Consider the following 24,859-nt stretch of genomic DNA (forward strand, 5'->3'; position numbering starts at 1 on the left):
GGTGCTGGAATTCTGCACCGCTGAGACTTTCTGATGGTTTCCATTACTGCTGGCCTAAACTACTAAGGAAGTGACTCTTAACAGTATAATTCGTACAGGAGCATCAACACTGATAAAGATGGGACACGAGTCTTAGAAAAGCAGTAAACAGAATTTGACTCTCCCATCTGAGGCTGGGCTTACAAGTCACATATGGGTCTTGAGAAGGAACTGAAGAGAGGCCAGACACCAAGTTAGTGCAGGGTAAAAAGGAAGGTATCCCAGATGGCAACGGTAATACTGGGGGAAGGTTTTCACCCATTCATGCACCATGAAGAAAACCTTGTTGGTGCTTAAGGATCAATGATCACTGTTGCCAATATAATTGTAGGGGAGAAAGCACACTTTTAGGGAAAAACATCAGTAGAGACTTTTGTATGCAAGACTTGAAATGCAGACCACAGATGGCAATCACATCATACCATGATATCTTCTCTTCTCCTGTACAGAATGCAAAACGATCAGCCTCTGACTGGCAATGCCCTGAACTCCATGAGGCCTATTCACTACCAGGAAACAGTCTGCAGCTAAACTTCCTGTGTTTCATACCAATTACTGCATCAATGAAAGCATTATTTGGCTGCTTCAAAGTCAATGAAAATGGCTCAATATTCAGACACAGAAGCTTTCCTCTCATGTTGGTGGTGTCAAAGCATGTGAAGGAATAACCAGTGTAAGTGCTGAAGCCTCAAACTACGGTGGACTAGACTGGATGCAAAAACCATACTAAGCTAAGCTGGCATCTGAAGGTCAGATGTTATTTGTACCATTGCAGGAACCTTAACGGAACTTTGCAGAAATAAGTGCTTATTTACAAGCCTTCCCTTTAAGTTTCAGGCATGGAATTGCACAGGTTTGTAGCACTGATGACAGAAGATGATCGTACATTTTCTTTATAGGACGTGCTCCGAGAGCATTAGCCTCAAACAATTCAAAGTTATGTTCTGTTTGAGCTTTGGCCTAATTATAAATGCAAAATAAAAGAAGCTGGAGCAAAACTAAGAATTGACATTTTAGCTATTGTTTGGCTCTTGCATTTTAAACACAGTGTGTGTACACACTGTCTGGTAGCTTTGCTTTTCAGAACTAGCAGTACTGCAAGGCAATTTCTGCCTCTCATCATTTATTCCTGGACACAACCAGTTTTCCTTGAACCACTTCTCCAAAACCCGATCAAAACAGGTATTAACTACCCTGTCCTTTTTAATTAGGCTGACAGTAAAACCAGAAGGATGTACACAACTCCCTTGAAATGATTCCTGACTATAATTTAAAAGAACAACGTTGACTGACAGTGCAACTCAGAAACAAATTAGACCAGTCCAGATGAGTGCACATCTGCCTCTTGCAGTGTCTCAAAGCAGTTTGAGATGCTGCAAAAGGCACTCTGGGAACAAAAAAATGTTCCCTGCACTGCATATTTGCACAGTGTGCTCTAAATGTGATACCTAGAAATCCAGGTATCAAAAAAAAAAACCCATGGAAAAAGAGTGGGGCAAGACACACTTCTGTGGCATGCTCTTAAGCAACCAGAGGCTGGGGTCTTCGAAAGAGACACTCTGGTAGCTGGCCAGAGCATCTCTACAGCTGCCCCTTGCCCTGGTGCTTCAGCACACTGCCTCCCCATGCGGCGCAAAGTGGACCGGTGCAGCCTGCAGTGTGACTTGGACCTGGGCTATGTCCCAGATAAGTAGGGGAGACAGGAGTGGGGGGCTGTGAGAGTGCAGGGGATGGGGAGAGCTGCTCAGAAGTGGTGGGTCCCCCGCCTGCCCCCTGCACCAAGTAGCTGCCACCCAATTGCTCCACGGAGCAACATAACCAGGTAGGCAACCAGGGGAATGCTCCCCAGACACTGCCTAACACGTGTGCTGGAATGGAGCCAGAGGGGCACCAGAATGGGGAACGTGCTTAGCACCCGGCCACATCCGACATAGAAGTTGACAGCAACTGTAAATGCAGCAGCTGTCAGCCACACAAGGGAAGGGGGAGTGAGGCTGACAAAGGGGCTCCTGCCTCAGGTTTGCTAGGCCAGAGGTAATAGGCTCACCCACCAGGCAAGCCAATGCTGAGAACAGCCCCTGGCTGAGCCCATGGCCCTGCAGGTATGATTCTGCCTGGTCCCTCTGCCCCCATTCACCTGTGCTCAGCAAATCTCCCCCTCTGCCAACCCACCCCCAACTCCCCTCTGCCCAGGGCATCAAAATAGCATGTTACACCTCTGGCTTACAGCTATGAAGCTGAATCTGGCTTTGCAGAGCACAGTAATCCTCCTTGTACTGAATCACTAACCTACCCACAAAACTACCAGCAACCTCTGCAAGTGTCCTAATAAAGTGTGAAAAGGATTTCCATCAGCATCTCAACAGCACCCCTGTGAGGGAACTTGGAAAAAGACAAGCCTTAATTAAGCCTGGAGGAGTTCACTTGATATATCACACTAAAAATCATGTCAAAGTGGTAATGACAGAGGAGGCGTTATGCAAATGTATCAGGGCTTGGACTGACTCTTGACCATTTCCCTGCCCCACAGGGTTCTGAACAGCAGCCAGAAAACCGATGGGACCATTGTCAGTTGTACTCGGCACTGGCTGCTGCTCCTGTATGGAAAAGTCACGGACAGCAGGAGGGACACTGAAACTGCACATCTGCAGCAGCAAGATGACATCCTGCCTTAGGGCTCAAGGTAGCTAATGCTATTTATGATGCATCATACTCGGACAGTGGCTCTCAACCTTTTTCAACTCCAGGCTCCCACATCTGACTTGAGCCACCCCAGAAAAATGCCCACTTTTGCTTTTCATTCATTTCACATATTCCTAGACCTTAGGCACCGGTCTTTTACCATTTTATTGGGACACTTCCACTGGATGCAGTCAAATGTCTCATTCCAGGTGCCAACAACCCCCTCCGGGCTGTAAGGACTGGCTGAGGCATGGCTGGCTGATCTGGTTTGCCACCTTCCTGCTCTGAGATTGGGGCGATGGGCCAGATCTCCCTTTTGGGTTCCAAAGTGCTGACATGGTTTGGCAGGGGCTTCTTGGGGGTCCCAAGGCAGCATGATCTTTTTTTTGATACCAGCACACCCAGCCTGAGAAGGATGTGGTGCCTGGCTGTATTGATGCAGTACTTTACAGGGTCTCCACTGTTGATCTTCAAGGTATCCATAAACTTCATGGACGTGGCTCTCTAGCCTCAGAGTTCGCCAGACACAACCACCTCACAACCCTGGGTGCCACTTCCCATGACAAAGTAGGGGACACCCTGGCAGGCTTGGCACACTGCTAAGCCTTCCAGATGTTTATAATGCAGCAACTCTGCTGGGGCAATAGTGCACAGATGTCTCATGGCCACCTTCTCACTGCAGAGCTCAACACTTCCCCCAGAAAAGCCAAACCTCTTCTGCACAACAGCTGTCAGTCAACAGATACAGTGGCCTTTTCTACCCTGGCCGTTCAGAGCTCTGGTAGCCAGGAGGATCATTTCGGTCCTGGGTGGAGTAACCCTGACCTGGACAATAGAGCACCCATCTCTGGCTAGTTCAAAAGTTCACGCAGTTCCCCTTCCCCTTCCACATCCATCTGTGCCTGCATGACAGAGGCCTTTCTGGCTGCACCAAGGGGCATTGTGGGCCAAGGCCACTGGGATCCCAGTTCAGATCCACGCTTCTGCCTCTTGAGCAATCCTGTTAAAGTTGAATTGGAGCCCGCACTGTCAGCATCATCAGGATTGGTGACTGCTCTCCATCTTCAGAAACAGCAAAAGCTGGAAGCTAGATACAGAAGTCAGGCTAAATAATCCTTGTCTTTACTCAGTTTCATACAGTTATTCACACCCCTTTTCTGTTAGAGTTTCTGTCCTTTATTCAGGTACAGAGGTGCCCCTTTACTCATCCTTGCAGCTATTTCTGCCTCCATTTCACCTGTTTTTGTTTCTGAGATGGAAGAGATCTGGCAAAGCTCAGCCCAACAGCCAAAATGCCTCCAGCCCTGGGACACAATGACACAAAGATCAAATTCCATTGGCAACTGGTCCCTCCTCACCTTGCACCGATCTCCCATCAGCTGCGTGTCTTGGTACATAAACACAATGACCTCATTTTGTAAGTGGAGCTCACCCATGCAGTGAAACCCTGTGAAATGTCCCAGCTCCCCTCCTGACCTTCAAGGGCTTGGGCTGGATTTAGTTACAGACTGTGTTCATCCTACTCCTGTCCTCCTTCTGGCAGTGCTGAGGTGGAGGAGAAAAGTGTTCAGTCTTGGCTGTTAAACTTAGTCACACCTATAATTAACAAAATGATTAAAGACTGGTTCATTCCACTTTACTTGGAACTGGCAGGTACAAAACACTCCCTACTTTTGTTGGTTTGTTTCTATTTATATTCCTCATGCACTGTTGCACCAGTGCCTTGGCACTGCCAGGGCCAGAGCTGGCTAGGGCACTGCCATCAGTATCATATGAAAACTTGTGAGTTCATGATGTCTTATACTTTCAGTAACAAGGGCTGGTGAGAGCATTAGAGATGATCTATTCAGCTGGACAGACGGCCAGTCATTTTCATCTAATTATTGTCTTGCCAGGCAAATACTTATGTGACAGGGGAACAGCCCTCTCCAATGGGGAAAATGAAGGTACATTTACACAGAAGAAGCAGGTTAGAGAGGCTGAGCCAAAGCCCCTCATTGCTGACACTCAGCATCTTAGCTAATAGAGCTATGACTACATGGTTACAGAAGGATGAAGACATTATTTTCTGCAGAACTGGAGCATGGGAGATTGAGGTTGGATTTTGGAAAGAGCCTTCCATCTATGAGCAGGTTACCTAGAGAGGCTGTGGGATCTCCCTGACTGGAAGCTTTTAAGTGCAGGTCAGACATTTGGTTTGGATAATCCTGGCTTGAGCAGGATTTGGGCTAGATGGCCTACGTGGAAAAAAAGGAAGGGGAACTCCAGGCAGGACTAGAGCACAGGGGGCAGACAGGTCACAGACAACCTCTCTCAGCAGGAGACATGCTCCACAGCTGCTGGGCTGAGCAAGACAAACAGTGAAAACCTTTCTGTGAGATGCAAAATGGGCAGGGCGACAAGATCTTGCACAAGTATGAATGGTCTTTGCAGCCCATGCCAGGCCCTGCTTGTCAGCCTACTTTTTACAATTGCATCACTGCTCCAGGTGTCTGGCCTGCCAGAAAGTGGGTTGCCAAACATTTCCCATTCTCCCAGTCCTCAGTATCCTCTTACTCACCACTTGTAGCTCACCCTTTTACTCCTTACTCAACTTCTGAGGGCGGGAAACTATTTTTTAGGATCTGCCTTGGTATATATAAGGACCTCTAGCTCTCCCTCCTGGATTTCCCGCATCAGAGAAGCACAGAAAGTAGCTGCAGGGAAAGGTGATGAGGTACGGCTAGGCTTTGCTCGTCTTGGTAAGATTTGTTGTTCATATTGTTTTACCTGTCTCTGGGGGAGGGGGGGAGGTTGGGTGGAGAAGAGAATCTTGCTTTAAAAACACCAGCAATATACCTGCAATGCTGGAGAGAGGCTGGGTGTAGTAGAGCAAGAAGGCATTTGGTGACCCAGCCCCAGCTCTTTTCACTCCCTATACTGAGAGGTGACCATCGCTTTGGGGAAGTTCCTTATGTGCTGTTCACATCAGGGACGTGACAGGGCAGGGAAAGGATTATAAGACACAGCTAGGGCATTTTCACTTCCTAAAAGCATGACACTGAACTTCCTTTTGACCATGTGGCCTCTTGAATTCATACCAGGAAGAATAGCAGCAGCACCCCGGGAGGGGGTGTAATGAGGCATGCTTCATCAATATAAAAGCTTCTGTGGCATGGGCAGGGAGATGGCACATATCATCAGCAGTGTGTATGTGAAGGGGATACATCCTGGCAGTCAGAGTTGCTCTCTCATGACTCTGCTTCTCTACTGATTTTCAGGCCTTTTTTTCTGCCTTGTGTGTGTTACAAAGCAAGACAGCCAGACCCGTTTTCTCCACGACATTTCCTCAGAGCAGGCCCAGAGAAGGATTAGCCTGCAGATATCATGCTTGAGGTGATGCAAATACGGACCTGGATCGAGCCAGTGGTTGCTGGTGCCCAGGTAGCCAGCTCCTTCTATGACACAGGACTGCTGCTGGTGGTGAAAAACTACTACAACCGGACCAACTCAACCGCCCCAGCACATTTGCTTGAGGACAGACAGCAGAAAGCAGTCTCTAACTTTTACATCATCTACAACTTGGTGCTGGGCCTAAGCCCCTTGGTGTCAGCTTATGGTTTGGCAAAGCTTGGGGACAGAAAGAACAGGAAGATCTCCATCTGCTTGCCCCTCCTGGGATACCTGGTCTCTAGGGCCCTTCTGCTCCTTTTGATCCTGCTTGAGTGGCCGATTGAGGTGATGTATGGAGCTGCTGCCTTAAACGGCCTGACCGGAGGCTTCACTACTTACTGGGCGAGTGTCATGGCTCTAGGGTCACTGGGCTCCTCGGAGAGCAGGAGGTCTCTGCGGCTCATCATTATCGAGTTGATCTATGGGATGGCAGGCTTCTTGGGAAGCATTGCATCTGGGCACATCTTTGTCCATTTCAACCTCAGCTACCGCCAGGGCACTGTGCTTGTGGCTTGCAGCATTGCCTGCTATGCCTTCTGCCTCACCTATAGCCTCTTTGTCCTTCAAGTCCCCAAACTGGAAGGTACCCACCCAGCTTTGGCAGATAACAGCAAAGCCAAGGATGTAAATCAGCTTGACAGCCCACTGCCACCTGATGAAAGGACTGTAGGGAATTGGGGGTCCTGTGAGAAGGAAGGCCACACACCTGTGATGCCCTCAAAACTCATCATCGCCATGCTTTTTGTGGGGGCTGTCATGTATGACCTAGCGGTTGCGGGAGGCATAGACGTCCTCCAGCTCTTTGTGCTCAAGGAACCTTTAAGTTGGAACGGGATTCAGGTTGGCTACGGCAATGCTGCTGGCTACGTGATCTTCCTCACCAGCTTCCTGGGAGTGTTTTTGTTCTCCAAATACTTAAGGGACACTACCATGATCACGATTGGCATACTGTCCTTCAGTACTGGCATTCTCATCATGGCCTTTGTACGAAGGACTTTCCAGTTCTACATCGGTGAGTTAAACTGCTCTCTGTAGCTGGCTGCAGCCATGGGCTATGAACACTGATGATTTAATATGCCAAGTGTTGCCAGACAGGCTGAAAAAGGCAGTGGTTGAGGACATGGGGGGTGGGGGGGATTTTTAACTGGTCTGCTTCCTCATAGGCTAAAGCACAGAGCTGTTTATTTCACTGAAAACCTCAGAGCAGGAAATGCTGGGCATTTGGGGGTGAAATTCAAACTTGCTTCCAAAAGAAATCTTCCAGCTTGAGTAAATTATTCACCCACACAATCTTTACTCAGGATTTAACCATCAGGGAGCCAAAACCATGCTCAGTGTGATAAACCACATCCTCCTCTTCTGCCTCTCCCTTTCCTCACACTCAGTATTCTCACAGCCATCTTTGCTGCCGTGTAACAAGGGGGTTCAGACCTCCGGCAGGTGGCCAAAGGAGTGATCAAAGCAGACCTATGACCCCTTTCTTTCTCAGATGGAGGCAGGCCTGTGATCCCAAGTTGCAATTCTCAAACCCTCAACTAAAATTTAGCACATGTGTAGCCCCTCACATCTAAGTGTTCGTTTCAGGTCCCTCTTTCCCCCCTCCCCTTGTTGGATTAATATTGTTCAACCCTATGTTCCAAGTCTGAGGAGGAGTTAGAGCATTTTAGCTATCCATTTTTAAAACATCCCGTGTTTTTTTTTAAGCTCTAACTAATGCTCAGAACACTTAAATAGACTCTGTCCCACTTCAATATGTAATTAGTGTAGGGTGTTTAAGAGTTAAAAGCCTTCACAACCATGAATGCAAGCCAAACAACACAGCTGAGAAACCATGTGAACTATTGCTTTGCATAAGAGCTGGCCTTAGGCGATGATGATGAAAAGTTTGCTTACTCTAACAAAGAAGAAACAGAGGCATCTAGTGTCTTGTGTTCGTAGAGCTAGATTCTTTTGGGGCAGAGAAAGGGGGAAGATGGAACAATGATAAGACATATAGAGAAATTTAGACATTTGAGATCCAGTCACATTTTAAAATACCAGCATTTTATTCCCTAATATATTACTCTGAAACTAAATGGACAGGGAGTAGACATGACAGTAGCCAGACCCCCAAACAGACAGGGACTAACTTGAAATCATGAGAAAACAGTCAGACAGGGATCCATATAGTCCATCTAGTCCAAAGCCTGCTCAAGTCAGGATCGATACAACCAAGTCTGACATGCACCTAAAAGTTTCCAGGTCAGAGAGGTTTCACAGCCTTTCTATGTGCTCTAGTGCTTAAGTACCCTTTTAGGAAGAACCTTCTGACTATGAATTCAAACTAAATCTCTCACACTCCAATTCTGCAGGGGGGAAAAAGGACTACATCTTTGTGTAACCATGTGGTGAAAGCTTATTTTATGAAGAGAGACAAAGGCCACGACAGGCAGCCCATACATTTCTTTGTTAGAGTATTCACACAACCATAGTATTGAGGGACAGTTTGCTCAGCATGCCTTTTGTATCAATGCAAAATAGTATGGAAAGGCCACTGGAAGCCATTCCTTATGAAAAGAGGTCAGAGTATTAGATGTGTAGCTGAAAAACCAAAAGGTCAAGTGAGCCTCCTAGGTGGTTTTATTTATTCCACACATATAAGTGAAATCCACTTGGGGGATGAGGCTTTCAGAAGGTAAGATGACCAAAAACACAAGTGCAGCTGGTTTAGCTAGATTGTATCACTCACCTATGGTGCTGCTTGGTTTGTAAGATGCTAATTACTTGTAGGGTGACAGCACCCAAGAACCCTAGCCCTGGCCCATTACCCACACGCGTTAGTGCTACACAAGAGAAAACAAATTCTTGCTCCTACGGCCTTATAACTGGTTTGTCCTTCTACCAGAAGGGCAAACCAATGCCAGAGGCATCTCTACAGTAAAGAAGCTGAATAGAAAAGTCATCTGGGGGCTCTCATTCATTCAACTTGGTGGAACCATGCTCCAGTGCAATGAGCGTGCATGTTGTTGCTTGACTTTGCAAAGTAACTCTTCTAGCTGCCACCTGGAGCAAGCTACTTCTTCCCACCGGACAACTGCTGGAATGGCACAAAAACCCTACACTGTGTCATATTATTTTAAAATATCATAGGAACACAAGTGAGCCAAATAAAACTTATGTAACAGAACCACGCTGTGTAATTTACTAGATGATCTGCAGTAAATTGCTGTTGCTTGTGAACTATATGAACTGCCTGCTCTACAGGGGTAGAGCATTAGGGAACAGGCTCTTTTAACAGGAAATAAGTCTTCCCTTTTATTTTTACAGCTCGGGCAGTGATGTTGTTTGCACTCGTTCCTCTACCAACCATCAGATCGGTGTTGTCCAAACACATAGAAGGATCATCCTACAGTGAGTATACTGATTTCAGTGTTGGCTGGAAGAGGGCAGGGAGGAGAACACCCTCAGTTCAGTCTCTGGCAATTAGCGCAGTGTGCAAGACCAAGTTATGTGGTAATCGCTGCCAAGTGCAAGCTGTATAATAAAATCATAGCAATCAGAACCCAGGAAAGCCATCTGCAAAATTAGGTTGTTTTGTTCAGGGCACCCTGCACACACTTCTTCAGGCGCTTATCCACTTAAGATTTCCCAAAAAGCGCTTTCCTCACACGCTCTAGGAGATCACTGAACACCGATGCATCCAGCTCAGAGAAGGGGAAGGAAATATTTAGGCAGTTCCATCAGTGAACTACTTTGATGCTATAGGATGAACAGGGGGCGAGTGGATCATCTGTCACCCTGTTCCCCTCCTGTTAGTGTCTGCTTCTGTTTTTAGACCCGTTTTCAGCTACCACAGCCAGAAGGTTTATTATAACAGTTATGAATATTATGCCATTTTAAGTCTTGTTTTTACATATGTACTTTTTAGTTACCTTCCTGAAGAAAACTAGTGGGCTGTAGACATTCAAACATGTAGCTTTGCCACCAAGTAAAACGTCTAGCAAAAGTGATGCTTGTATAAAAGCTCTATCTGGAAGGAATTTAGAAACTGAAGGGAAAAAGAGGGATAACGCGTTTGAAGTTATCAATGAAAGCTACTTTAATTAAACACGTAAATAACTCAAAACAAAGAGATGTATTTCATGTAAAGCAGATGAACAAAAGAGGTCTCTTCCTTGATATAATGAAGTGAACCAGGCATTCCCGGATACTGTCTTCGTCAGCATGTCCATTTTCATAGTCATCCTTTTCTTACTTTTTCTTTCTAACTCCCACTTGGCTTCTCCATTTTGAATGAGTTAGTCATTCAACTGACTTTTTAAATCACCTTCCTAGCAGTTTATATTATATGACCTTAGGTTAAAAACTAGTTTATTATGCCAAAAAACTTGGCTCAGCAGCTTAGCTAGCGATTCAGTAATTTTCATTTCTTTAATACTCCGGCAGAAAACTTCCACTTCAAGAATCAGAACAACCCTTTTGTCAGTATTGCAGTAGGTCTCAGGAGTTTGACTGACATAAACCTCCTTCCATAACAGGATCAGCCCCAGACCTCCTTTGATCCTGCAAAAGATGCATGGTTTGAATCAAACCTTTCCATTTGCACCTGATCCTAAGTTGTGAAGGTGTACAGTGCTGGGCTTTTTGTTTGACTCATTATCTAGCAGCTAAATTCAGACCCTGGGAGTATTTGCTATTGAAGTCTTATTTTAAGCCCCACCTCTGCTTATGAAACTAAATTTGTGTTCATGACAACAGCTCACTGTGAGCAGCATAATGACCTCTGTGGAGGATTAAGAACTGGCTGGGGAGTGTAGCAGAGCACTAGGGTGCCGGTTACTGGTAACAGTAATAAGGGCAGCACAGGTGTGGGTTGCCGGGGCAACCAATTGTGGTCAGCTGGCCCGAAGGGGGCAGGGCCTGGCCTTTATAAGCAACCAGGCTGAGGCCAGAGGGGGTTTTCTCTCCGGCAGCCTGAGGAGCAGGAGCTCTGCTGCAGAGCCAAGCAGCTTGACCTCCTACATGATGATACAGGGTAGAGAAAACCCTAAAGGAGGTATGATGAAGAGCCAGCGTGCCGCAGAGTTTGTACTATAGCCAGGAGGCTTAGCTCGTGTTATAGCTGGTTGGCACAGGGCTTTATGTTTCTCTTTGGTTGTTTGTGTAATGCCAGAGGACCAGGTGAGGCTGTAGGGGTTGGAGGAGGCCTCAGGGGAGCTCCCCAGTAGTGTGGGAGGTTCCTGCTGACCTGGGAGGGCACAGTAAGCTGGTGCCAAAGAGGGCACGGCCGTTTGTGCGCTGGAGAGTGGCACTGCATTTTGGGGTGTCCCAACCCCAGCCCAGTATGGGCGACATCAGGAGGAGCTAGTGGGGTGTCCCGACCCCAGCCCAGTGGGACAGCATCAGGAATAAAGCCGAAGCAGGGCATAAGACCGCTAAGGAGGGTCAGGGGGCCAGACACAGCTATGGCCACCTGAGCCCCGACCGCGGGAAGCGTGGAAACAAGGCCCTAGCGTGGGCAGGGACCACGAGAAGCACGAGCAAGGCCCCAGGGTGGGTGAGCTTATTGGGAAAGCCCCAGGAAGAGGCAAGCAGGCCTGAGAGGACTGGTGCCCCTCTACGCACTAGCCAAGGCGCCAGTGAGGGGTGCTAGTTGCGTGACAAGCCCCAGGGGCACCAGTCAGGGCACAGAAAGGAAACTGACTAGTCAACATCTGGTCCATCTGTGAGGCTTGGGGCATGCTACAGGGGAGGTTGGAGGCACACATAGCCCATAAGGCTGGGGTGCACTAGTCACCCCATACAGAACAGGGGACAGGATAAACATAGCACCATGGCCAAGGGGACAAAAGGCAGCCTCCCTTATAAAGTTAGACAACATCAAAGACATGGTGGGTGAGAACGAGAGTGCTGGATCATCTACTTGGCGCGGTAGGGGGCGTTAGAGATCACGGCCGCTCCTAGGTCCCCATGCCGTGACAGGGAGAAACTAAACTCTTGCTACATATAAAAACAGCCCTTACTTAAGCAACCATTTTGCAGTTTTTCCACCTCCAAAGAACCAGCTGCCAGGTAGGACTGAAGCTATGGACAACCTTATGATTGATATACTAATAGCGTTTGCTATAGATAGAAACGGTTATGGTGTAGCTGTTGCATTAGCTTGCTTATATTGCTATGGAAGAATACAAAGTCTCCTGTAGGGACAAGTTACATCCCAGAAGCTCCTGTCAGCATCATTTGAAATTGATGTGGTTATTGCATCGGCCCATATTCAAAGCCTCATTTAAGACAGGGCAGTTCCCAAGTGAGAATGGCTGCTTGCACAGTTTCCAAGCCATCCAAAAGACCTTTCAGTAACTTTGGCATGTCCACAGATGCTCTTTCAGTAAGTTCATATACACTTTGGGTGGTAGCAATGACTTATCTCTTTGTTTACAGCCAAGGCATTTGTCCTGCTGCAGCTGGCATTAGTCATCACTGGAGTGGCAACATCCACACTCTACAACAAAATATATCAATGGACACTGGACTGGTACAGCGGCTTCTGTTTCATTTTGTCTTGCATCATCGGTTGCCTAAGTATCATCCCCATTAGGTAAGGAGCAGGAAGGTTTCAGTTTGGAGGGATTTCCCCTTAAGGTGCCTTGCTTTAAAAAAAAAAAAAGCAAAAAGGTAGGGGAATGCAAAGGGCTGGAAATAGAGTGGAAAAAGGGCATGTGTCCTTCTGCCTATGAAGGAATGAAGTGTGAGTGTGAGAGAGAGATCCTTGCAGGGCAGAGGTAAATGAGGATTTTTACAGTAACTAGAGAGAGTTGCCAAATGGATGCAAGAAAGGCACAGCTGTAAGTGATAGTTTTCATGCAATCTGGCCCCAGAAAGCAGTCTACAGCTGTAACTAGACAGAAGTGCATGGCTGCAGACCGCTTTAAAAGGGCCCAATCCTGTGAACATCCAAACCTTCATTGCATGAGGGTTCAGACAAATGTGCTCCAATACTGAGGACATTCTGTAACTTGTGCCTGCTGAGCTCCATGGCTGAGGAACCCCAAGAAAAAGCTCCCTCTGCTCCCTTTCCCCCTCCCATCCTGCACACAGTGCCTGGGCTGGGCAGGGGAAGTGGCATTGTAGCAGGCTTGAAGCTGGAATCCCAAACTCCCAGACCAAACAGCAAGCTTCTGTTGGGCTCGGGGGAATTGCTGCAACTCTTAATACTTCCTGCAAAGTGCTATGAGTTGCAATAGGGAGCAGCTTCTCTGTCTGCACCCAAGAGTTGAGCATGCATGCATGCAGGAAGGATGCTTCAGCAACCTTTTTAAAATGGTCCCTAAACTGTTAAAATAAGGCTCTCTCCAAATACAGGCTTAAATAAAAGGAGGGGAAAGGATTTAAGCAAATAAAAAAGTGATATTGCCTCAGGAAGCAATCCTAGAAAAAGCCAGATTTGCTGTTTCTGAGGTAACTAGCAAGTGAAGGGAGAGAAGTTTCAAGTCATCTTTACCCAGCTGGGGAGGGGGCGCAGGGGGGAGAAGAGCGTGTGCGAGTTTGGGTACACTATAGGGAAGACAAGAATCTCATCCGCTCATAGATTTCTCTCCCCAAGGTTAGAGGCTGCCTATACACATGCTCCTTGGTGTCCCAAGTAGAGCACATCAGGGCAGACTCCATTAAATTAAGTCTGTTGCACATTCTAATTACAGTGCTCCAGCATCTTGTGCATTAAGCCCCTGTGCATTTTTTAGATGATTGTGGGGTACTTTCTTGCTATCTGTGGCCATTTTTAAACATGCAGGGGGCTTAATGCATATGACAAGGCATTTTAATTGAAATGGCTGCCTGGGAATTACTCTAACTAAAACACCTCCAAGCATGTGTATAGGCACCCAGAGTTTTTACAGCCATAGAAAGACAGAATTATAGCAAAATAGGGATTGAAGGACCTCTGGAGCACATCTAGTGCCACTCCCTGATTGAAGCAGAATAATCCATATTCAAACTATTCTACAGAAGTCCTTGTCCAACCTATTTCTAGAACTACACAATCCTGCTGCACACCTAAAAATATTAAAAGCATTGGTGATGCATAGGGGGTGCTGCTGACACTGCCGGTGGCACCTATGTGCAGTTGTTACTTACCACCCCCAGCCTCACTGCTGACTGTCTGCCAGCAGTCCCTGATCACCACTGACTGCTGCCATTGGCAGCATCTGCAGGTCATCACTGCCCACTGGTTGGCACTTGCCACCCCCCTCCCCACCCACCACTCACAGAACTGCAGCTGCCTGTTAAAGCTCATGACCGCTGCCACCAGCACCACTGTCACTGTGAGCTCACCATGCCCCCCCCCCCCCACAAACCTCTGGGTTCACACAGCATTCATGATTTAAAAAGTACCCTTACATGCCACAGGTAAAAGTAAGGGTGGGGAAGAGAGCTGTTGATAACAACCCTCACAACTGTGGGATAAAATACTGAAGAGATCCAAACAAGTGGGCCATAGCACTTGCCTCCGAAAGAAAAACCTGTTTGCACTAATCTGACCAGTGTAAAATTCCTTCCTGATCCAGAATGTGAGCAAGCAAGGCAATTAATTTTACAGAATGGGATGGGTCAAGCTTCAATAAAAGCTTGAGGGTAAAGATTATTTAAAAACAAACAAAACAAAAAAACCCACCACACGCAACTCATGACTAAGCCTGCCGGATAAGGAAATACAATTGCCTCTTATGTTTGTGACAGAAGTTCAGATACGTTGCAATGAAGAATTTAAAGCTATTTTGGGGATAGAAGAGAGGAAATAGAGCCAAGATATCTTCTCTGTAGTGCTTGAGGGGGAAGTGTGGGGAGCAAAAAGCTTCTGCCTTTTAAAATAACTTGAGCAATGTGGTGGTGAAATGACACAAATCTTATGAGCTGGGGGAAAAAAAAAAAAAAAAAAAGAGAGAAGTTAAGAGCCTTTGTGACTCATTAGTTTCCCCTTCTCACAAAAGCCACATTGGTTTTCTGTCCCAACCCCCCTCCAAAAAAATGAAACACACACACACAGAGAAGCCAAACTAGACAAGTCCACTTAATGTTAGTAAGAGGTGGGAAGAACAAGCAGACATTCGTGTTGTTGTCACCATCCGGTCTTCCTGCCTGGCCAACATGATACATGTCAAGAGACTCATACAAGAAGTTAATGTAGAATGGATAGGGTGTAGTGCATACTATTATGAGAATAGGGCATTTGTATTCAGGAAAAAGATTGCAGGCAGAAATATTGTCAGATCTGGGCCAAAACCCAGATAAGCATCACCTCTCAGCTTCTTTCACACTAGTACCATACAGGGATAATAGGTACATACAAGTGACAGTTGCAGCATTAGCATAGTAAAAAACTTGTCAAAAGTGGATTTCCATTAAGTGGAAGCCAAGCCAGCCATGAGATAGCTTTCTGTAGGGAAGGGCTACCAACTGACTCTTCATTGCCTCTGATAAAACTGAGATTATCTGTTAGCTTCTGCCACCATCCAAGAACGAGAGAGAGAGAGAGAGAGAAGACTTCCTACAGCTATTCCCCATCACTTATTCTTATGATCAGTCTGTGTAGAAGTGACAGTTACCCACTGCCTTTAAGAACGCAATGGTCATTAAGTGACATTAAAAATCTGTAGAAGCAGATGCATTAGTTAAGGGTTGACATCATGAAATATTGCCAGTTAAGAAACAGTGCAAAAGCAACCTGCGAGAAGCCAGAATGATTTACTTTCAGGATCTCACATTAAAGCCAAAAGGCAGTTGAAGAGGATGAATACAGGACTGGTATCTCATCCTATTCTCATAATGAAATTAAGAAGCTGCAACTTAAATGATTAGTCTGGTGGGTGGCAAATTGGCTGGGGGCTTTGCACCCAGGGAGTGGTGGTGGGTGGGCCGGTATTGACCTGGAAGGACATGGGCAGTGGGGTCCCCCAGGGCTGTCCTTGGACCTGTACTCTTCAATGTCTTAATCAGTGATTTGGATGTGGGTGTGAAGTGTTCTTTGTCCAAGTTTGCAAATGATACTGAAATTGTGGGGGTGAAGTGAACACATCAGAGAGAGTAAGGAATGATTGCAGGCAAATCTAGACAGGTTGGAAGAGTGGGCAGAACACAATAGGATGCAGTTCAACAAGGACAAGTGCAGAGTGCTGCATCTAGGGCACAAAAATATCCAGCACACTGGCTGGGGAATGACCCTCAGCAACACAGAAGCAGAAAGGGATGTCGGAGGCAGAGGACTCCAGGATGAACAAGTCAGTGTGATGACAAAAATCAGCAGCAAAGCTAATTGCACTTTATCATGCATCAGCAGATGCATGACAAGCAGATCCAAGGAGGTGAATACTACTTCTCTATGCAGCCTTGGTCAGACTGCAGTTGGAGTACTGCATCCAGTTTTGGGAACCATACTTTAAGAAGGGTGTAGATAACCTGGAGAGGGTCCAGAGGAGGGCCACTTGTATGGTTAAGGGTTTGCAGGCTAAGCCCTATGAGGAGAGACTAAGGGTACTAGATCTCCCCAGCTTTCTCTTGCTGAGGCTGAAAGGTGATCTTGTGACTACCTACAAACTCATTAGGGGAGGGCAGCAAGGAACTAGAGATGCTCTGTTCACCAGGGCGCCTCTTGAGGTAACAAGGAACAATGGTCAAACTGACAGCAGATTTAGGCTGGATAATCAGGAAGAACTTCACAGTAACGGTGGCCAGAATTTGGAATGGGCTTCCAAGAGTGGTGGTACTCTCCCCTACCTTGGGGGTCTTTAAAAGAAGGCTGGATAAGCATCTGGCTGGGTCATCTGACCCCAGCACTTTCCTGCCCTGGGCAGAGGGTCAGAGTCAATGACCTGTTGAGATCCCTTCCAGCTCTAGCATCTATGAATCTATAGCACTGCGGCTTTTACATGTAGTTTGAGTGGGCCCTTCTGTGTACAGTGAGGCTGCTCCAACACGTTGCAATTACAGGTATGGCAATTACCACACAAGCATCACATCCATCAGTGTCCCCATGCTGAAAAGTGGTGGTGGAGGTATTTTAGCTAAATCTTGTTGAAGCAGCTTATTTAAAAGTCTCCCCACTGCTATTTTTCAGCATGGTGACACCAATGCATCTGATGACCAAGGTGCTTTAAGTAAAGCAACTCTTGGAGCCACTGTAATTAGTGCCCCCCCCACGCATGCATAAAATGCCCTTTGTGATTAACATTTGCTTCTTTGTCTATCTCTTGTACAGCATTGTGGCCTTCAAGCAACATTCAGCATCTGGTTCCTTTGAAGTTCTGACAGACTGACACCATGTAACGGAAAATTTTTTGAGCACTGGAGCCGTGGTGCAGGAGCACCCTGGCTTACTGCCTCAGAGGACTTACAGGAAAGTGTAGAGAACTGGGTCTACCACTTTAGTCCCTGTGGTTTAAACAGAAATTGCTAGCAATCCTCATAAAAAGAACCGTGTCAGTGGTAACCATGTGACAGAGCACCATCTCAAAAGTAGCCAGCAGGCCAAGACCAAAGCACTCAATAGGCATAAACCCACTACTCACCAACAGGAAGACTGCCCTACTGTTTTTACAGAGAATAGTTGCAGAAAAAGTTTCCAAGTTAGTTCATCATTACATTTCAGATAGTGTGAAAACGGAAACTGTCACTGCAGCTAGTAGGTCCACCCCCCTCCAGTTGCCACTAATTGGAAAGTTCATTCATTTCAGTGATTGCAAAGAACTGAAGTATAGGGCTTGGACCAAGTTGTTAGATAGGTTTTGAGGTGGTGGGGCAAAGGTGTGGGAACAGAAGAGGGGTGCAGACCATGTCAGAGTAAACACTTTATCCACTGAAAAACCCCTTGAGATATTTTCAGTGACTTTGGATTAGGAAAGTGTTAAAGGAGTATCAGAAGTTTAAAAAAAACAACACAACCACACCTCACACACACACACACAAACCCCCCCACACAGTTCTTGACCATGGTGCAGAGCAAGTGCATTAATCTACGTCATTCAAAAAGGCTACTGTGGAGGGTTGGGGCATCGACTAAAGATGATCCATCAATAACTTAGTATTCAAAGTCCTTATACCTATTTGAGCAGAGACTGACAAATCTAGGAAGAGTCCTTCAATGTTACTCAAAGAGACACCATGAGGAGTTAGTTGGAAGGAAAAAGATGCACACTAACCCGAAACCAAACCCTAGTGTAGTTCTAACCTTAAAAACACTTTTTTCCTGGAAAAAGAGGAATAGAAACTTACTGAAATATAGCAGCAGCTGAATAAAGATGACAAAAAGGTGGCAAAAGGGGAAGTTCTAAGTTCCTTAGGGCAGTTTCATGGTTAGTAGGGTCGGAAAGGACCCAAGTAGATCATCGAGTCTGACCCCCTGCCATGGCAGGAAAGAGTACTGCGGTCAAATGACCCCAGCAAGGTGATTGTCTAGCCTCATCTTAAAGACCCCCAGGGTAGGAGCCAGCACCACTTCCCTTGGAAGTTGGTTCCAGATCCTAGCCACCCTGACTGTGAAGTAGCGCCTCCTGATATCTAGTCTGAATCTACCTCTCATTCAACTTATGGCCGTTATTCCTCATTACTCCCAGTAGTGCTCAGGGAAACATGGACTCTCCCATTCCCCGGTGGTCTCCCTCAGCCAATTTATAGATGGCCACCAGATCCCCCCACATAGCCTTCTCTTGTGAAAGCTGAACAGGTTCAGGTTTTGTAGCCTTTCCTTGCAGGGCCTGCTTTGCTGCCCCCAATCATGCAAGTGGCAGGGACTACTATGAAACAGTCAACTGCATCTGTGCAATGCCTTCAAGTGACCTGTATTGTAACATTTATAAGACTTCTACTATACTAGTCAATGGTTGCGTGGGGAGGGGAAATGCATGAGGTTCTACTTGCTGTGAACTGAACTGAAGTTGGAACACCCGTGTATGCGTTTTGGGGGCATGTACAGAAGCACAGTGAATGGAATGAAGTTCAGAAATACCCCTAAACAAAACAAAAAAAAAAAACAACAACTTTAGTCAATAGTGCTGTATTGTTATGCACATAAAGCATCACCACTATATAAAACAAACACTTATACACAACTTGCATTAAATGTGCAATGGGTTAAATCCTGTAAAATCAATACCGTTATTAAAATATGTGCATGCATTTGTATGTCCACCAATGCACTGAGAAAAGAAGCTCCATGAAATTTACTTATTTAAGACCACAGTGTGGTCTGGCATCTCTCCCCAGTCTTTTGCGAGTAACATCTTGATACAGTTTTAAAAAGGAAGGGTAATAGTTTGGGGAAGGAGAAGCACTTCTGAGAGCAAGAGAAAAGTTTGCACAAGAGCCAAGAGGAACCATCCCTTGGGGGAAAAAAAAAAAAAGTGGGACCCAAACCACGAGGACTGAGCAAAAAAAATCAGAGAAAAAAAAAAAGTGTTGCTCTCCCCACAGCAAATAGCACATGTAGGAAGTTCAGAGCATGAACTGTACAACAAAGCCACCTCCTTAAAAAGAATAAAGAAAATGGATTTCATGCATCTAATCCAGATGAGTTAGATAAACAGTAGGATTGTTTTTAGTGTAGCTGAACTCAAATGGCTTGGAGGGAAGCTTTAGAAGGAGGATGATTCTCTCTTGTACCCTGCTAAGGAAATGGGTGGTTGTGTAGTTGAGATGCTGACCTAAGACCCAGGAGTCCTGGGTTTCATTCCTGACTGAACCAGTCATTGGGCCCCAGACAGCATCTCATTCTCCTGCCTTTTGTTAGTGTCTGAAAGGATCAATGCTGTGGTGCTAACTTGGTGGTGGACACCAACTACTAGGCACAAAACCAAAAGTTAGCATAAGTTCTAGTTAAGCCAGAAGTACTAAAAATGTACAAGTTTGAGCATAGACAGACAGGGCAATGAACTCTCCAGCAAAATAAGGACATGGTTCACGCTTTGGGTATAGCAGAGGCTACACAAAAATGAAACATGAGTATTCTAGATAAAGAAATCATCTTTTAATACATTTATTGGTCCATTCCTTTAAATTAATTGAGGTAAAGAAACGGTGTATTAAAAATGTACACACTAATAGTTAACAAGCATTACAAATGATTTACCTCAAAGTGTTTTCATCAATACTAGTTTTGTAGTAAACAATGCACAGAATATGTGTATACAGAGATATATGAAAAAGGAGAACAGAAACATGCCAGCACCTCAAGTCAAGGAGACAAATTCATATCCCACAAGATTTTAGGGGGGAAAAAAAAAGCACAACTGTTAAGTTTAGTTGAAGGCATGAAATAAAACCCACTCCAATCTGTACATCATCCACTAGCTAATTCACAAAACACAACAAGTCTTCACAGCTTTCATTGGTTCCTAATGATAGGCAAAATAATGGGAGAGTGACCAGAGTATGAAGAATAAGCCAAGTTTCTATAAAATCAGTGGGTTTTTGTTTTGTTACCGCAAGGAGTCATAAAATACAGTATATAGTTTGGACACCTAGCTAGTGAGTTACTAATCTTCAGTATGTCTGTACTCACCGAGCAAGAAGGGGACAATTTTTAAAGTGTGCTGGCAGAATTCAATTTCATGCCAAAACAGTTGCCAATTTTTTGGCATAAAACTCCCCTGAATGTGATAGGCAGCTACAAGTGCAGGCTCATAGGAAGTAGAAGAGATAGGACAGTGTTGACTAGGTTCCACACACAGCAGAGATAGGGGAATGCTCTAGTTTGCTCACTGTTGCAAAAACCAAAAGCAGCAGCATCTATTCAGATGCTGTGCAGGTAACAGGTTCCAAATGCTGGATCTGCATGACTACTAGAGCCCCATCCCAATGGAAATCAGTGCTGTAGAGGTTTCAGCTATTACTAGGACCATAAAATCACGACCCGAGCTATTTAAGTTCAGGATGACATTGGCACCCTTGACTTGTATACATTTTTGGCATTTACTCTCTCCTAGAGTGACTTATACAAAAGCTTGTAGCTCTTTAAGAGCTGCTCTCGCTAATGAGTACTGTCTGCTTTTTAGTTTGGGATTGATTCAGAAAATACCGTTAATTATAAACTTATTTCTATGCATCAGAGCCCTGGCAAAGTGATGTGTGTCAAGCACAATATTGATTTAATTCCTTACAAATCAAAAAGGTGCCCAAAATACATTTTAAATATTGATATTTAAGCCTTCACATTAAAGAGACAAAAAAGGTTCCCCCCCCCCCGATGGTCTCTAGTTTCACATTATCAAAAATATATTTGGCAAATATTAGCAAGATCTTTCCCTTAAAAAAAAAAAAAAAAAAAAAAAAAAAAAAAGGATACTTCCCTCCTCAAATGTTCTTCATTTGTTTGTAGTAAAAAGTTTTAATATCAAAGAAAACTGTCTTTGTACCTTTAGTGTTTAAAAGGCAGCTGAACATCAAATGAGTTTAACTAAGAGACACAGCATGTGTGCCCACACAGTTCTGCATGCACAGACAGTGGGTCAGAAGCACCAGCTATTGAAGGCTAAGGTTTCTATTACTCACTTAAGATTGGTTTAACAGTCTGCAGCAGCATTAAAATTTTGCATGATTCCTTCAGCTATATGGGCCATTTGTGAGTAGGGCTCAAATCTGCCAACATACCACATGAGCAATGTTACACGAGCCATCCCATTCAGTTTAGGGGAAATTGCTCATGTATGTGAAGCGTATACAGAACTAAAGGGCATCAAGTAGCATATACTGTGGACAAGTGCTACACAAAAGCATCACCACAGAGCTCAAGAAATACTGCTATAGCAGTGCCAACTTCAGCTGTAGACCTTTCTGATGTGATGTCAACAGCTGCTATTTGTTCCAAATCACATGCAGTGGTTTTGAGATGCAGACCATCAAGTGTCACTTGGGGATAAGCCAAGTTGAAAGCTGTTTGCTAATGCATTAAAGCCACTCAGCAATTTCTATAATTAATATAACTTGTCCTGATAGAATTTAGTTTGCCTCTCTCATATCTTATTCCCTCACATTCTGCACCTTGCCTCCTCCCCACAGCCACATGGACACCCTCCTCCAGGATGGGCACCACATTATGAAGAAGCCAAAAATGATTTTCCCAAGGAAAGTAAAAGATGAAGGTATGGCACATGTACACAGTACCAGCAGTTATTGGATGAAAGAGCCTTAGGCAGTGGAGCTGCCTGAAGTGCCCTCATATTTAAAATTAGAGTCTTATTGAGGAGCAGTTTGTGTCTAAAGTTCTCCCACGTTTATTGCAACAGTCAAAACCTAGTAAGATTATGCAGACTATATAAAAGACCCACAAAAACAAATAAGCCACAAAAAGCCTCAAAACATGTACACCAGGACAGAATAAGAAAACCTGTGCTAAACAGCACTTGCCAAGGTGGGCTAGTGTCAAGAGTTGCAGCAACCAAACAATTGCACACATCAGAAGTGACAGAAGCAGCTGGCCTGCTCACTCAAAAGGACAGGCAGCTGTGGAACTGGGAGACGAGGAGCAAGTTTAATGCTGTGGGAGGGTGCCAAGCCATGAGTTCAGACCCTAGTGTTAACCTCAGGCTCACAACGAAAGTGGAGGGCAAGCCTGCCATTTGGATTCTGCAGTCTAACCAACATGGAACACTTATTCCATTTGAGCTAAATAGCATGTGTGACACCAAGTTCACATATCCAGACAGTAGCCCATACAGTGCCCTGAAAAGGAGGTACTTAAGTGCCCATTAAGAAGAAAAAATTGTGCAACAAGGTTGCTCTTCGATGGATTTATACTTGGTTCTCTCAGTAGTCGTTTGAATTCTTGTTTTCCCCTACATTTCTAGGTGGTTACCACTTGTAAAAATAATAATAAATTTATGAACCTTTGGGTCTGAAGTTACCAATAGATACTATAGGAACTTCAGGAGAATTTGAAGCCTATACGATAGAAGGCAGAGGTGGATCTAGCACGTGCACAATCAACCAGACAGTTTGACAGCCTCAACCTGGTTTCCAGGGCTGAAACATTTGCTATTTTATAGAAGTTGCAAGTCTGCACAGGATCTTAATAGTTGGGATGAAGTAACATCCTGCCCTTCACCAATTTCCCAGACTGGCTTAAGCTAAATGTTTGGAGGGGGGCAGGGTGGAAAACAAGCAAGTAAACCGAGCATCATCTGCAGCCAACTACAGTGACAGCCCAGAACTTCCCTTCCAAAGTTTTAAAAGGTTCTGGCCACTTCAGACATTGATTTATATAATCATTTTGCTTGGCTGTAAAGTTACATGCTCAACTCTAAGGCACCAAGCCCAAAATGCCTTTACAAAATCCCACGGCCTTTGAAGAAAGTGAAATTCTTACCTACACATTTAAGTGGAACACCACACCACCTTGGTACCATAATCTTTACTCAAAGGCTGCAGTGTCCTTTGCCAATAGTACCTTTTAAGCCGTTATGACAAAATTGAGACCAGACACACTGCAACTATTTGCTCCATTTTTTCTAACAAACTTGAAAACAAAAAATGGAATGAAAAGTTGATTAAGTTTATTCAGCTACTGACAACTCCATCCCCCCCAATCGTGTTCTCGTTTAGAAAAGCCTTTGTTTGCTCATCAGAAATGCTGCTCAACTAATTGTTGTATGAGAGAACAGCATTTAAAAAAAAGTTAAATATTCTGCCTTTCCCCTGCACCTCAATAGCCTAACTGAGGAAGGCAACTAGAAAAATTCCTTTGATTTAGTCAAATTTGGGATTCCCTGGGTTTAAATGATAATTCCTATTAAAACTACAGGGCAAATAGCCAAGAAAGGCAGAACACCTTTGCTCTAATTCAAAGCCTGATGTTATACCAATGTTTTGGCAAACAGACAAGCCCCCCCAGATTGCTATGGGTGGAAAAAAAAAAAAAAGTGCAAAATACTGAGATTCTTCATGCACTGCTAGATCAGATCATCTGTAACCAGTCTTGGCAGTATTCCTTCCTTCGGAAGGTATTAAGGCCACCAACACCAAACAGGAGGTGGATATGCAACATGGGGGTATTTAACTTACTATTCCTCCCACCTCAACATCTTTAAGGCCAGTTTCACACATGCACAATACTTGGTATAGAAGCAAGCACTTGATATATCTTTTGGCTGCTGAAAAAAAGAAAGGAGGTGAGAATGCAAGAATCCATCCTTACTACAGTGGAAAGCTCAACCAACTCAAGCCAGAAGAACACTGGATTCTGCTTAGACACTTCCAGAGTTAAAGCATACAAAAAAAATAATCATACCCTTTTTGAGCTAGCTTTGGAGACGGAGAACTGCAAGTAAACACCTGTCTGTTTGCACTGGATAGGACAGAGCATAAATTCACTTCCATTCTCCTTTGATCCCTAAACCTGTCCCACATACACATTACTTCATGTCACCAAGGTAAACAAATGAGCATGAATATTCAAGATGAACCAACAGCATGCCACACTCACAAGCCACAGTTCATGCTTGCATCACAAGCTTTCCACAGGAGGTGTCAGTATAGTCTCTCTAGGACCAGCTCAACTCCCCCATGGAAGAAGGAGTTCAGCTCTAGGACTGCTTAATCCATAGGGAATTCACAGACAGTAGCCAAAAAGGCCTCTCCTTCCAACCATTACCTCTGCATCCAAAAAAAAAAAAAAAAAGTTACAAGGAGTGGTTGAGGAGCACTGTTTCATAAAAATTAACCCTTATTTATGAAACAAGAG

General features: G+C 45.0%; 1 protein-coding gene and 1 pseudogene across 1 annotated transcript; one reads left to right on the forward strand and one right to left on the reverse strand.

Annotated features, from left to right (window-relative positions):
• Nucleotides 1-1,666: 1,666 nt before the first annotated feature.
• Nucleotides 1,667-4,542, reverse strand: LOC109323447 (annotated as a pseudogene).
• A 311-nt stretch (nt 4,543-4,853) lies between these two features.
• Nucleotides 4,854-18,096, forward strand: LOC109323445 (thymic stromal cotransporter homolog). Its single transcript, XM_019555009.1, has 4 exons — nt 4,854-7,165; nt 9,460-9,543; nt 12,574-12,730; nt 17,387-18,096. The coding sequence occupies exons 1-4, from the start codon at nt 6,088-6,090 to the stop codon at nt 17,442-17,444; spliced, it is 1,377 nt and encodes a 458-aa protein (XP_019410554.1). The 5' UTR covers nt 4,854-6,087; the 3' UTR covers nt 17,445-18,096.
• The last annotated feature ends 6,763 nt before the right edge of the window (nt 18,097-24,859 follow it).

This window comes from Crocodylus porosus, unplaced genomic scaffold (assembly GCF_001723895.1).
Source record: "Crocodylus porosus isolate Cpor-Errol unplaced genomic scaffold, CroPor_comp1, whole genome shotgun sequence".
NCBI classification, from domain to species: Eukaryota; Metazoa; Chordata; order Crocodylia; family Crocodylidae; genus Crocodylus; species Crocodylus porosus.

What these genes read in the sequence shown, in the direction of transcription:
- LOC109323445 (XM_019555009.1), top strand. Translation starts at nt 6,088, where the DNA reads ATGCTTGAGGTGATGCAAATACGGACCTGGATCGAGCCAGTGGTTGCT. An exon ending in CATAGAAGGATCATCCTACA is followed by an intron (nt 9,544 to 12,573) that starts GTGAGTATACTG and finishes CTTTGTTTACAG; the next exon opens with CCAAGGCATTTGTCCTGCTG. An exon ending in CTAAGTATCATCCCCATTAG is followed by an intron (nt 12,731 to 17,386) that starts GTAAGGAGCAGG and finishes TCTCTTGTACAG; the next exon opens with CATTGTGGCCTTCAAGCAAC.